We start from the raw sequence: 12336 nt of genomic DNA on the forward strand, positions 1-12336 counted from the left end.
CCATCAACTCTGGCGGCTTTGACATCTCCTGCATCACCAGCGGCTATGGTGAAAGATGTTGTCGTCCCTGCTAAAGCTGCTGGCAACATCCTCGGACAATAACCTTCAAGACCTCAGAACTTGGGGCTGGACTGAAGACAGAATTTTTGGAACATTTTTGCCATTAGCTTACTGTTCACTTGTACCACTCTCTTCCCTTTCTCTTCCCTTCCTTCCCTGTCATCACCACCCAATGCCAGCCTGTTGGGGACCTGTCGGTCTCCTTCCCTCCCTCTGCAGGCCAGGCAGATGGACACCCTCATTGCATCTTAATGTCTGCTCCTGGTGCCCCCTGTGAGTTTCCACCTTCTCTACTTTGGACTCAATAAAGTTGTTTTGCATCCAAACCTGGGCCTCTAGATCTCCTTCCTTGTGTGGGAACTTTTCCAGTGAGCTCAGGGTAAAAGGTGGAAATAGTAGAGGGTGGACACTCCGCAGTGGAATTTTCTTTGTGCCCTTTCCATAGGAGGTGATGAACGCATCCCTGGCTACTCCACAGAAATGACCATCAGGGAATGGAAAACAGCAAGGCCTGGGGATAGCCCACAACCTCCTGTCTTCCAACACCTCCCTCACATTTAATGTTTGGCCCAATTTCTGTCCAGACAGGCTGGGCTGAGGGGTTTCACGGCTTAGGATTGGTATCAGCCACACAGAAGAGCTGATTCAGAACAGCTTTTCTGTGGAGTCCTTTGCTGCTTCATGCGGAAACCACAGAATTTCCTCCAATGTCACAAAATGCAACCAAGTGGGGATTTCTTTACCATGCCCCTTTTAGATTGTCCACTGCCCATTTCCAAACACCAGCCCAAAAATATAACTATACTGATAGAAATAGAAGCACTAACCTATTATCAATTGATCAAACCAAGTCAAATGCCAAATTCCAGGATGCCAAATAACCCATTCCCAGTGCTGGAAGATCTACACATCTTATACAGGATTTTGGCAGGATTGCCAAAAGAATGCCTTACTATCAAATGGGGTCTTACCGGTGTCCCAGACTGGTCCCAGGGTCTGTGGTCTTCTTGAGAACAGTCCCAGTGCTTGCCAGAGATCCCCCGGATTCACAGGAGATCAGGTAGAGGGTTGCATCTGAGTGGCCAAAAATGATACTAAAATTGGCCCGATAGACAATTTATAACAGAGCTTTGAGTGTTAGAAAGCAGGAATTCATCACTGCAGCATTGGGCACTCAGGGGATCCTTCCTCTAATTGAGTGCAATGGGGCTCCAATAAAGAGAGATTTAATCATGCACGCTGATTACATATTCATTAGCTAGCCCAGCTTCCTTGACTTTATTCTACATGGTTTCAATCCTTGTCAGCAGTCCTTATATGCTTCTTTGGGGTCTGGCCTCAAGTCTGATGTCCTTTTTAGGTGGCTGGTCCTCAACTGCTGCTTTTGAGTAAGCGCAGTATTGTTGTTTAGCAGAACGCTGCTTTAACAGAGTTGCAGAGCTGAGCTGGCATGCTGCCTGCCTTTTCCCTGACTTCTGTTTGCCTGAGCAACAACCTTTATGTATTTCTCCAAGGCTGTGCTGTTCTGTTCTACAGTTCTAATCAGAATTGTCCGTTTTCCGCGCTTCACGTGTCAAAGGAAAATAACTTTAAGGGATGGGACTATGCAATTACACGGATTTACTGTTTAAAATAACAAACACATCAGTCGAGGCGTGAGATTTTACAACACCTCCGAGTAATGGCGACTAGTCACAAGATTTAGGGTTACATCGTAATTTATAACTTTCTAATCCAATAGATACTTAAAACGACACTTTGTTTTAGATTAATGACCTATCACCTGTGGCACTTCTCACTGCAATGCAGCTATGTCTTGACCAGTAACTTCCCATGTCACGTACACACAGATGTCTCTCTTATACCATCTACATTCTTAAACTATATAAAACCACACTATTATATTTTAAAACCCTTCACCAAAACACCCAGTGTACAATTTTACTTATAATGATAGGAACACAAGTTTGTAATCCTTTTACTTAAAGTCCACAAATCTCTGTCAATTAAGCCAGACCTAGTCTCTTCCAGGGTTGTAAATCAAAGCCTCCTTTAATTGCAGGAGTTTCTACTCCTCTGTCTCCCACACAGAATAAAATGCTATTCTGCTCTACTGTCCTTTTCAACCTTCCTCCTTTGACCTCCCAGACATGGTCAAACTCTTTTCTCCACATGCCTCATGTTCTTTGACAGCTTCCTTCTCCCATAGCTCCTGCCTTGGCAGACAGACACCCCCACTGCACCTCAGTGGTTGCTCCTGGTGTCCTCTGTGAGCCTTTTCTTCCTTAGACTCAATAAAGTTGTTTTGCATCCAAACCTGGGCCTCTGCTTTCTCCTTCCTTGTGTGGCAACTCCTCCAGTGAGCTCAGGGCAAAAGGTGGAAACAGCAGAGGGTGGACACTTCACGGTGGACTTTAATTTGTGCCTTTTCCATTGGAGCTGACAAACACATCCCTGGCTTCTCCAAAATGGTGACCAGCAGGAGAGGATGATGTTAAAAGGTCACCGGTGAGGGAATGGCAATCAGCAATGCCTGGGGATAGTCCACAACGTCCTCTCTTCCAACAGCTCCCTCACAATAAGCCTTCTGCCCACCTTCTGTCCAGACACGCAGGGCTGAGGGGTTTCACTGGCTCAACCAAGCATGAGAACAGAGCCAAAATCCTCCTCACATCGTGCTGGCAGCTGCCACTTTTTCCCCTTCTGGATGTGGGAGAGGAGCAAATCTTCCACCTTCTTGCCTCCACCTCCCAGACATGGTCAAACTCTTTTCTCCACATGCCTCGTGCTCTTTGACAGCATCCTTCTCCCATAGCTCCTGGCTCAGGACAAAGGCCACGGTGGCCACAGGACTCCCCCATCTCCACAGAGCCACCAGAACCCGGTAAGCTCCAAGTTTCTCCATGAGGCAGGAGCAAGGACCCCGGGAAAGAGCGGAGTGTCCCAAGGCTGCCTGGAGGCAGCATCAAAGGGATGGCCTGGCTTTGGGATTGTCCTCGGTGTGCCGTGAGGGCCGTGGGCCTCTCCAGGTCCCTGCCGATAACGCGGGGCTGAGTGTGTGCGAGTGGCTGGCACTGCTGGGCAGGGAAGTCCCTACGAGGCTTGCAATGGCTGGGCTGAGACGTGAGCTCAGGCACAGCTGTGGACACACACACACACACAGACACACAAACGGGCACTGACACATTGCCAGCCTGCCCAGGTGTGCACAGAGATGAACCCAGACGCACAGACCCCGGCAAACGTGCACAGGCGCACGGGCAGGGGGCTGCACACAAGTGCTCTGCCCTGTGCACAACCATCCCCGTGTAGGCCAGAGGCTCTCAGGGGGTGTTCCCACGAGTGCACAAGCCCAGGGATGTGCAGGCACTCGCACACACTGGGGCACAGCCACGCTGCCACGCACATTATTGCGGGGCAGCACATGGGGCACAGGCCATGGCAAGGGATGTGACTCAGGAGCTGCTGGGCAGCTCCCAGCCAGAGCAGGGACACAGCACTCCAAGCAGGACAGAAGCTCAGGCAGCAGTGCTACAGGAGTCTCATGGATTGTGCAGGCCGAGGAGGAAGGCAAAGAGCTTCTACCCGATGGGAAAAGCACACAGGGGAACCCTTGGGCGACAATTCAAAGAGCAGAGGGCTGGGAGCAGATGAGGCCCTTCCAGTCAGCAGCAATTAGAAAAAATCTGGCAGGGACAAATCACCACAGTGCCCCAGGCTGGCATCACCTGCCTCCTTTGGATATGTTCTGCACTTAGTTCATATATTCTGCGCACACCAACACATCCTTGCCCTCAGGAAAACTGGAATCTCACATACCAGCTCTCAGAAGAAGTGTCCGTGAGGGAATGGGAATGATGTAGGCCAGGAAACGCAAAGTCATGGTAGAGGGAACCAGCAAGTCATGCCATACCATTCCCAGAGATCTTTCCATTCATTGGGATCACACAGGAAATTTATCACTCAGGCAGCACGGACTTGGAGCCCTGAGGCACTGTGGGGCCAGCATAAAAGGCAGCCTAACTGGTGGCTGTCTCATCCACTTCTGTCACCTCCTGCTCCTTGGGAACCAGGTGAGTTGGAAGCCCCTTTCTCCTCCACCCTCTCTAGGACAGGGTTGAGCTTTCCAGCCCTTGTTCCCACTCCTTGTTCTTCTGGGGTGTTCTCCGATGGTGCTCGTGTGGGCAGAGGGGAGAGCGTGTGTTCTGGCCAGAGGCTGAGGCTGGGCTGAGGTGCTTCTTTGCATCCAGGCTGGGCAGCAGCACGGCTGGGGCTGGCTGAGCTCTGAAGGAGCGTGCTGGGCTGAGGCCCAGGATCCCCAGTTTGGGCCCGCACAGGCTGGAGCTGCGCAAGCAGCAGGGGCCTTGTGTTGCTGGGGGTGCCTTGCGGGCTGTGTCTCAGGTGTGCGTGTGCTCTGCTTCCTCCCTGCCCTCTGTGCCAGGTGCAGCGCCAGGCTCGAGACATGTCCTGCCCTGAGAAGTGCCAGCAGTGCCGGCCCTGCAACCCTTGCTGCCAGCCCTGCGGCCCCTGCCCGCTGGCCAACAGCTGCAATGAGTGCTGTGTCAGGCAGTGCCAGAGCTCCACCGTCGTCATTGAGCCGCCTGCTGTGCTGGTGACCCTGCCCGGGCCCATCCTCAGCTCCTTCCCACAGAACACCGTGGTGGGATCCTCCACCTCCGCTGCCGTTGGCAGCATCCTCAGCTCTGAAGGAGTGCCCATCAGCTCCGGGGGCTTTGACATCTCCTGCATCACCAGCGGCTATGGTGAAAGATGTTGTCGTCCCTGCTAAAGCTGCTGCCGCCACCAACATCCTCAGGCAAGAACCTCCACGACCTCAGAACACGCTGCTGGACTGAAGACAGAACTTTAAGACTCTGGATTTAGAGCTTCTGCCTATTGTTTCCTCTCCTCTCCTCTCCTCTCTTTTTTCTCTTCCTTTTCATTTCCTGTCAGCACCGCTCAATGCCAGCCCTAGTGGGACCTGTTGGCCTCCTTCCCTCTGCAGGCCGGCCAGATGGACACCCCCACTGCATCTTAGCGGCTGCTCCTGGTGCCCTCTGTGAGCCTCCTCCTTTTCTTCTTTTGACTCAATAAAGTTGGTTTTGCATTCAAACTTTGGCCTATGATTTCTCCTTCTTCCTGTTGCAACTCTGCCTGTTTGCCCATTGGAAAAAGTGGAGGAAGCTGAGCGCTGGAATCCCGGCAGTGCAATTTTCTTTGTTCCCTTTCTCTTGGAGCTGACAAAGATGTGCCTCACTGTGAGGCTGGTGAGGCACTGTAGGAAATTGCCCAGAAAAGTTTTGGATGCCTCAACCCTGGAAGCGTGCAAGGCCAGGTTGGACACCTCTTTGATCAACCCGGTTTAGTGGGTGGCGTCAGTGCCCGTCTGCTGAGGGCAGCGGGAGTGGAAATAAATGATCTTTAAGTTCCCTTCCAGCCCAGACCATTTCTAATGACATACGCTTTCACAGAGGCATCATCAGAGTGACAAATGTGCTCAGTGTTGGGCAGCGCTGAGTCCCCTTTGGACACCCTTGGAACTGACTCAGTCAGACGCGGCGGGAGACGCTGCACTCCTCCCACAGAGCCCATTCCTGCAGCCTTATTTACAAAGTTGGCCTTCCTGAGCACCCACTACACATGAGGAAGCCCTGCTTCCCGGGAAGTGGCCAGCCATCACTTGCTGAGGGAAGTTGGACATAAAATTATTTATTTTTCTGCTTTTCTCATACACGCATAACGCTTTGTGTTTGCTTTAGCAAACTGCCTTGTAACAAGCTCCAAGTTGTTTTCTCTTTTATTTTCTCTTCTCTGTCCACTGCACACATGGCATTGATAGAGTGGCGTGGTGGGCACCATCCATGCAGCCAAGGCCAACCTTGGGACAGCTGGTCATCCAGCCCAGGGCAAGAGCAGGAAGGAGCTGCAGAAGCGGGCATGGGCTGTTGGCCAAAGGGAGACGTATTGGAGGGGAAGCAAGACCACAAAGCATATCTGAGCCACTTCCCGAATGCTCCAGAACACCAGGCTGCACATGAAAACTCATGTGCTCTCACGCAGAGATGAGGGAGAGAGGTGCATGTGTACAAGAAGAACAAGAGTGATGCCCTGAGAACTTTGCCACAAACAAACCCACAGGAATGACACAGGTTCACCTCACGTGCCCGCATGGAATGCCACCAGACCATGAAGCGAGCATTCTGCCGACTCTGACGTGTTTATGTCCTGGAAATACTTAGGCCTCTCATCCCGGCCCTAACAGAAGTCTTCACACAGGAACGCACACGGCAGAAGCCAGGAAATGAAGAGGCCGCAGTGCAGGAAACCAGGACACAGCGCCTGCCATTAGCTGGGATGGTGCACATTTGCCATGAGCTGGTCACAAAATTATTACTTCCACCAAGGTGCTACTGGGCCTGAGGCAGTGCAGGACTGCTATAAAAGGCAGCCCAAGTCTCTGCTCTCGCATCCACTTCTCTCACCTCCTCCTCAGGAATCAGGTGAGTGGGAAGCCTCCAATCCTTCTCCTCCTTCTCTCCTCCTGCTTCCAGACCAGCTCTTTCCTGGCTGGAGGTCTCAGCTGATCGAGGCTGTCAGAGCCCAGGGCTGGCAGCTGCTTCTGCTGGGAGAAGGCAGGGGGGAGAAGATCTTGTGCAGAGAGAGGCTGAGGTGGCTCCTGGGCTTTGAGGTGGGCACTGCAGTGTGGGCCAGGAGGTGCCTTGGCTGCAGGGTGCTTGGGGGCACTGCTGCTTCTCAAGCGTCCTTACATTCTGCTTCTCCCTGCCCTCTGTGCCAGGTGCACCTGTGACCCCGAGCCATGTCCTGCAACCCTTGCTGCCAGCCCTGCGGCCCCTGCCCGCTGGCCAACAGCTGCAATGAGTGCTGTGTCAGGCAGTGCCAGAGCTCCACCGTGGCCATCCAGCCCTCCGCAGTCGTGGTGACCCTGCCCGGGCCCATTCTCAGCTCCTTCCCACAGAACACCGTGGTGGGATCCTCCACCTCCGCTGCTGTTGGCAGCATCCTCAGCTCTGGCGGAGTGCCCATCAACTCTGGCGGCTTTGACATCTCCTGCATCACCAGCGGCTATGGCGGCAGATGCTGTCCCCCCTGCTAAATCTGCTGGCAACATCCTCGAGCAAGAACCTCCACGACCTCAGAACTTGGGGCTGGACTGAAGATGGATCTTGGGAACAACGGATTTAACCCCTTGGATTACTGCTGTTTTCTTCCACTCTCTTCCCCTCCCTCCCTCCCTTTCCTGTCAGCACCACTCAATGCCAGCCTACTGGGACCTGTTGGCCTCCCTCCGCTCCTCTGCAGGCCAGGCAGACGGACACCCCCACTGCACCTCAGTGGTTGCTCCTGGTGTCCTCTGTGAGCCTGTTCTTCCTTAGACTCAATAAAGTTGTTTTGCATCCAAACCTGGGCCTCTGCTTTCTCCTTCCTTGTGTGGCAACTCCTCCAGTGAGCTCAGGGCAAAAGGTGGAAACAGCAGAGGGTGGACACTTCACGGTGGACTTTAATTTGTGCCTTTTCCATTGGAGCTGACAAACACATCCCTGGCTTCTCCAAAATGGTGACCAGCAGGAGAGGATGATGTTAAAAGGTCACCGGTGAGGGAATGGCAATCAGCAATGCCTGGGGATAGTCCACAACGTCCTCTCTTCCAACAGCTCCCTCACAATAAGCCTTCTGCCCACCTTCTGTCCAGACACGCAGGGCTGAGGGGTTTCACTGGCTCACCAAGCATGAGAAACAGAGCCAAATCCTCCTCACATCGTGGCTGGCAGCTGCCACTTTTCCCCTTCTGGATGTGGGAGAGGAGCAAATCTTCCACCTTCTTGCCTCCACCTCCCAGACATGGTCAAACTCTTTTCTCCACATGCCTCGTGCTCTTTGACAGCATCCTTCTCCCATAGTTCCTGGCTCAGGACAAAGGCCACGGTGGCCACAGGACTCCCCCATCTCCACAGAGCCACCAGAACCCGGTAACCTCCAGGTTTCTCCATGAGGCAGGAGCAAGGACCCCGGGAAAGAGCGGAGTGTCCCAAGGCTGCCTGGAGGCAGCATCAAAGGGATGGCCTGGCTTTGGGATTGTCCTTGTGTGGCCGTGAGGGCCGTGGGGCCTCTCCAGGGTCCCTGCGATAACGCGGGCTGAGTGTGTGCGAGTGGCTGGCACTGCTGGGCAGGGAAGTCCCTACGAGGCTGCAATGGCTGGGCTGAGACGTGAGCTCAGGCACAGCTGTGGACACACACACACACAGAGGACACACAAACGGGCACTGACACATTGCCAGCCTGCCCAGGTGTGCACAGAGATGAACCCAGACGCACAGACCCCGGCAAACGTGCACAGGCGCACGGGCAGGGGGCTGCACACAAGTGCTCTGCCCTGTGCACAACCATCCCCGTGTAGGCCAGAGGCTCTCAGGGGTGTTCCCACGAGTGCACAAGCCCAGGGATGTGCAGGCACTCGCACACACTGGGGCACAGCCACGGGGGCACAGGCCATGGCAAGGGATGTGACTCAGGAGCTGCTGGGCAGCTCCCAGCCAGAGCAGGGACACAGCACTCCAAGCAGGACAGAAGCTCAGGCAGCAGTGCTACAGGAGTCTCATGGATTGTGCAGGCCGAGGAGGAAGGCAAAGAAGTTTCACTGAGGGACAGTTCACATAGGCAGTGGAGCTGTTGGGTGCTGAGCCAAGGACTGGAAGGCTGAGAGCAGATGGGACCCCTCCAGTCAGCAGGAATTAGAAAAATCTGGCAGCGCTACAAAACTCCACCAGAGTGCCCCAGGCTGGCATCACCTGCCTCCTCTTGATCCCTTCTGCACTTAGTTCCTGACTTCTGCTCACACTGACACATCCTTACCCACAGAAATCCTGGAATCTTGCATTCCAGGACACAAAAAATATAACTGTGAGAGAATGGAATGATGTAGGCCAGGAAATGCAAAGTCATGGTACAGGGAAAGAGTGACTCATGCGATAACATTCTGGGACATGTTTCCATTCATTGAGATCATGAAAGAAAATTGTCACTTATGCAGCATGGACTTTAGGCCCTGAGGCACTGTGGGGCCAGCATAAAAGGCAGCCTAACTGGTGGCTGTCTCATCCACTTCTGTCACCTCCTGCTCCTTGGGAACCAGGTGAGTTGGAAGCCCCTTTCTCCTCCACCCTCTCTAGGACAGGGTTGAGCTTTCCAGCCCTTGTTCCCACTCCTTGTTCTTCTGGGGTGTTCTCCGATGGTGCTCGTGTGGGCAGAGGGGAGAGCGTGTGTTCTGGCCAGAGGCTGAGGCTGGGCTGAGGTGCTTCTTTGCATCCAGGCTGGGCAGCAGCACGGCTGGGGCTGGCTGAGCTCTGAAGGAGCGTGCTGGGCTGAGGCCCAGGATCCCCAGTTTGGGCCCGCACAGGCTGGAGCTGCGCAAGCAGCAGGGGCCTTGTGTTGCTGGGGGTGCCTTGCGGGCTGTGTCTCAGGTGTGCGTGTGCTCTGCTTCCTCCCTGCCCTCTGTGCCAGGTGCAGCGCCAGGCTCGAGACATGTCCTGCCCTGAGAAGTGCCAGCAGTGCCGGCCCTGCAACCCTTGCTGCCAGCCCTGCGGCCCCTGCCCGCTGGCCAACAGCTGCAATGAGTGCTGTGTCAGGCAGTGCCAGAGCTCCACCGTCGTCATTGAGCCGCCTGCTGTGCTGGTGACCCTGCCCGGGCCCATCCTCAGCTCCTTCCCACAGAACACCGTGGTGGGATCCTCCACCTCCGCTGCCGTTGGCAGCATCCTCAGCTCTGAAGGAGTGCCCATCAGCTCCGGGGGCTTTGACATCTCCTGCATCACCAGCGGCTATGGTGAAAGATGTTGTCGTCCCTGCTAAAGCTGCTGCCACCACCAACATCCTCAGGCAAGAACCTCCACGACCTCAGAACACGCTGCTGGACTGAAGACAGAATTTCTGGGACAGTGCATTTAGACTTTTTGGCTATTAGTTCCTTCTTCCTCTCTGTCCTCTCTCTTCCTTTTCATTTCCTGTCAGCACCGCTCAATGCCAGCCCTAGTGGGACCGGTTGGCCCCCTCCTGCCCTCCTTCCCTCTGCAGGCCGGCCAGATGGACACCCCCACTGCATCTTAGTGGCTGCTCCTGCTGTTTTTCTCTAAGAACTACCTCCTTTTCTTCTTCTGACTCAATAAAGTTGGTTTTGCATTCAAACTTTGGCCTCTGATTTCTCCTTCATTCTGTGACAACTCTTCCAGTCTCTTCGGGAGAATGGTGGAAATGCAGAGAGCAGGACTCACTGCTGTGGATTTTCTTTGTGCCATTTCCCTTGGAGCTGACAAAGATATCCCTGACAGTAAGGGTGTTTCTTCAGAATGGTTTATTATCCTGTGTTGGTGTTGGGGGTTTTGTTCTGTTTTGTTTTGTCATGTTCACGGGGTGGCCGCTGCCCCTCCTCCACACAGCCCAGACCTGAAGGACCAGCCAGCACCAGTGAGAAATCCTGGGGACATTTTCCCTGCTGTGTTCAGGAGCTGGGCTTCTGCTTGCTTCCCAGGCCTCTGTTGTTCTTCTGCTACTGCTTCGTGGTTCTTTTGCTATGCTGTAGCCGTTCACACCTTACCCGCCAAGACATCCCTGGGTTCCACCTACAGAAGTGGAGTTTCTTCTGCCTCTGTCTTGCCACCCCGGGTGAGCCCGCCCTGCTGTTCCAGCTTGCGTTTTCTGAGGTTTCCTGCTACAGCTCCTTTCGCTCTCCAGAGGGGGCAGCAAGATCGGCTCCCCATCTGTCCCTTCCTTCTCCATCCTGTCCCATCGCCTGAGCCGCCATTGCCACGTGCAGTGAGGCGGCGAGCTCGCGCCACAGCGCCCCCTGCAGGCGCGGGGGAATCACCGCACCCGCCCTGCCCGGCCGGGAGCCACCAGCGCCCCTGCCGGCCGTGAGCGGAACTGCACCGAGGGGAAAGTGCAGAAAGAGAGCGGCTGGCACCGGGTGTCTGGCGGCGGGTAAGGTTCCACAGTTTCAATATCTAGCACTGATTAAATTTTTTTCTTTCTTTTTCTATGTCCCTTTTTGTTGTTGTTGTTAATAAACAGGGATTTTTTCACTTTCACTGACTAGTATTAATTTCTCATTGGCAAAAGGGATTAGTGGAGCCCTTCTCTCCATTCTCTCATTTCAGAGCATTTTCTCCTAAATTTGTCTTCAAACCAAGACAGGGTGATGAGGCAGTGGAACAGAGAAGTTTCTTCTCGTTCCTGGAAGTGTTCAAGGCAAGGTTTCTCAGGACTTTGAGCCACTTGGTTTGGTGAATGCTATCAATGTCTGTTTTGTGCGGTGGCTGTGGAGCTGCAGATGAAATAAATGTTCTTTAAATTCCCTTCCATCCCAAGTGTTTGAGTCAACACAGTTGGGCAGATGGAACAACCACAAAACCATGGTGGAAAGGCAAAGAGTAAATTTATTTCCTTACCTCACTCCACAGAGGAGGACGAATCAACACTGGGGCAGAGTGGGAATGCTGTTACCCTTTCGGCTCAGTCCTGTGGAGGCAAATAGGCGGGAATTCCAATACCTTTAGGGCCAGTCCTTGCTGGCAGGGCTCCTCTTTGCATCAGTGCTGTGATCTCCCTGTGCTTTTTGTGATCTCTGAGCTTTGATCTTCTCTCTCCCAAAACAGGGAGCTCAAGCATGTCTGTGAGAGGGCATCCAAGTCTCTCTAAACACCTGTATTGTTTCTACACAGAGGTTCTACTTCTCCAAACAGACAGAGGATAAACAGTAGGTGGAAACTGAAATGATCTCTGCACAGGGTGGGCAAGTGAGGCCATTCCCACACCCTTCTTTTGCTTCTTCAGAAAGGCATGGGAGTGTTCTGTCTAAAAATGCATCTTTGTGACAGACTGAGAGGTGAGCCAGCACTGTCTCAGGAATGCATCAAATCTCAATCCAGCAGCCACTCCAATGCCATTCTATGCGTCAGAGATGACCAAAGAGCTGGAGAACCAATGCTATGAGTGAAGGCATGGAGCCTTTTCTCTCTGGAAAGCAGAAGGTTTGGGAAAGCCTCATGCAGTTTTCCAGCAGTTCAAGGGTTGCTACAAAAAGCATGGGGCCTCTTTCATTCCAAAGATTCACATGGAGAAGGGTGCGTCATTTCCAAGGAGTGCACTTATTCAAGAACATAATGCTCCATGGTAGCTCCCCAACAGGGGAACAAGTCCTGCCAGCAGGACCTGCTCCATTTTGGCCTTCTCTCCACTGCAGTGGACATTCCTGCCATGAATCTT

At 53.5% G+C, this 12336-nt stretch overlaps 3 protein-coding genes across 3 annotated transcripts; all 3 read left to right on the plus strand.

Moving 5' to 3' along the window:
• The first annotated feature begins 3926 nt into the window (after nt 1-3926).
• On the plus strand, nt 3927-5173 carry LOC120411325 (feather keratin Cos1-1/Cos1-3/Cos2-1-like). Its single transcript, XM_039565695.1, has 2 exons — nt 3927-4133; nt 4502-5173. The coding sequence occupies exons 1-2, from the start codon at nt 3942-3944 to the stop codon at nt 4847-4849; spliced, it is 540 nt and encodes a 179-aa protein (XP_039421629.1). The 5' UTR covers nt 3927-3941; the 3' UTR covers nt 4850-5173.
• A 1278-nt stretch (nt 5174-6451) lies between these two features.
• Nucleotides 6452-7481, plus strand: LOC120411350 (feather keratin Cos1-2-like). The gene is made up of 2 exons (XM_039565721.1): nt 6452-6560; nt 6857-7481. Exon 2 carries the CDS (start codon nt 6878-6880, stop codon nt 7172-7174), a length of 297 nt encoding a protein of 98 aa, XP_039421655.1. The 5' UTR covers nt 6452-6560; nt 6857-6877; the 3' UTR covers nt 7175-7481.
• A 1625-nt stretch (nt 7482-9106) lies between these two features.
• LOC120411338 (feather keratin Cos1-1/Cos1-3/Cos2-1-like) lies at nt 9107-10260 on the plus strand. The gene is made up of 2 exons (XM_039565707.1): nt 9107-9211; nt 9580-10260. The coding sequence occupies exon 2, from the start codon at nt 9601-9603 to the stop codon at nt 9925-9927; it is 327 nt and encodes a 108-aa protein (XP_039421641.1). The 5' UTR covers nt 9107-9211; nt 9580-9600; the 3' UTR covers nt 9928-10260.
• Nucleotides 10261-12336: the final 2076 nt, after the last annotated feature.

The sequence above is a fragment of the Corvus cornix genome, chromosome 27 (assembly GCF_000738735.6).
Source record: "Corvus cornix cornix isolate S_Up_H32 chromosome 27, ASM73873v5, whole genome shotgun sequence".
In the NCBI taxonomy this organism is placed as follows: domain Eukaryota; kingdom Metazoa; phylum Chordata; class Aves; order Passeriformes; family Corvidae; genus Corvus; species Corvus cornix.

Excerpts from the sequence above, each read along its gene's own strand:
- LOC120411350 (XM_039565721.1), top strand. The coding sequence starts at position 6,878 with ATGTCCTGCAACCCTTGCTGCCAGCCCTGCGGCCCCTGCCCGCTGGCC.
- LOC120411325 (XM_039565695.1), top strand. The coding sequence starts at position 3,942 with ATGGTAGAGGGAACCAGCAAGTCATGCCATACCATTCCCAGAGATCTT. Across the intron at positions 4,134-4,501 it reads TCCTGCTCCTTGGGAACCAG|GTGCAGCGCCAGGCTCGAGA; the intron begins GTGAGTTGGAAG and ends CCTCTGTGCCAG.
- LOC120411338 (XM_039565707.1), top strand. The coding sequence starts at position 9,601 with ATGTCCTGCCCTGAGAAGTGCCAGCAGTGCCGGCCCTGCAACCCTTGC.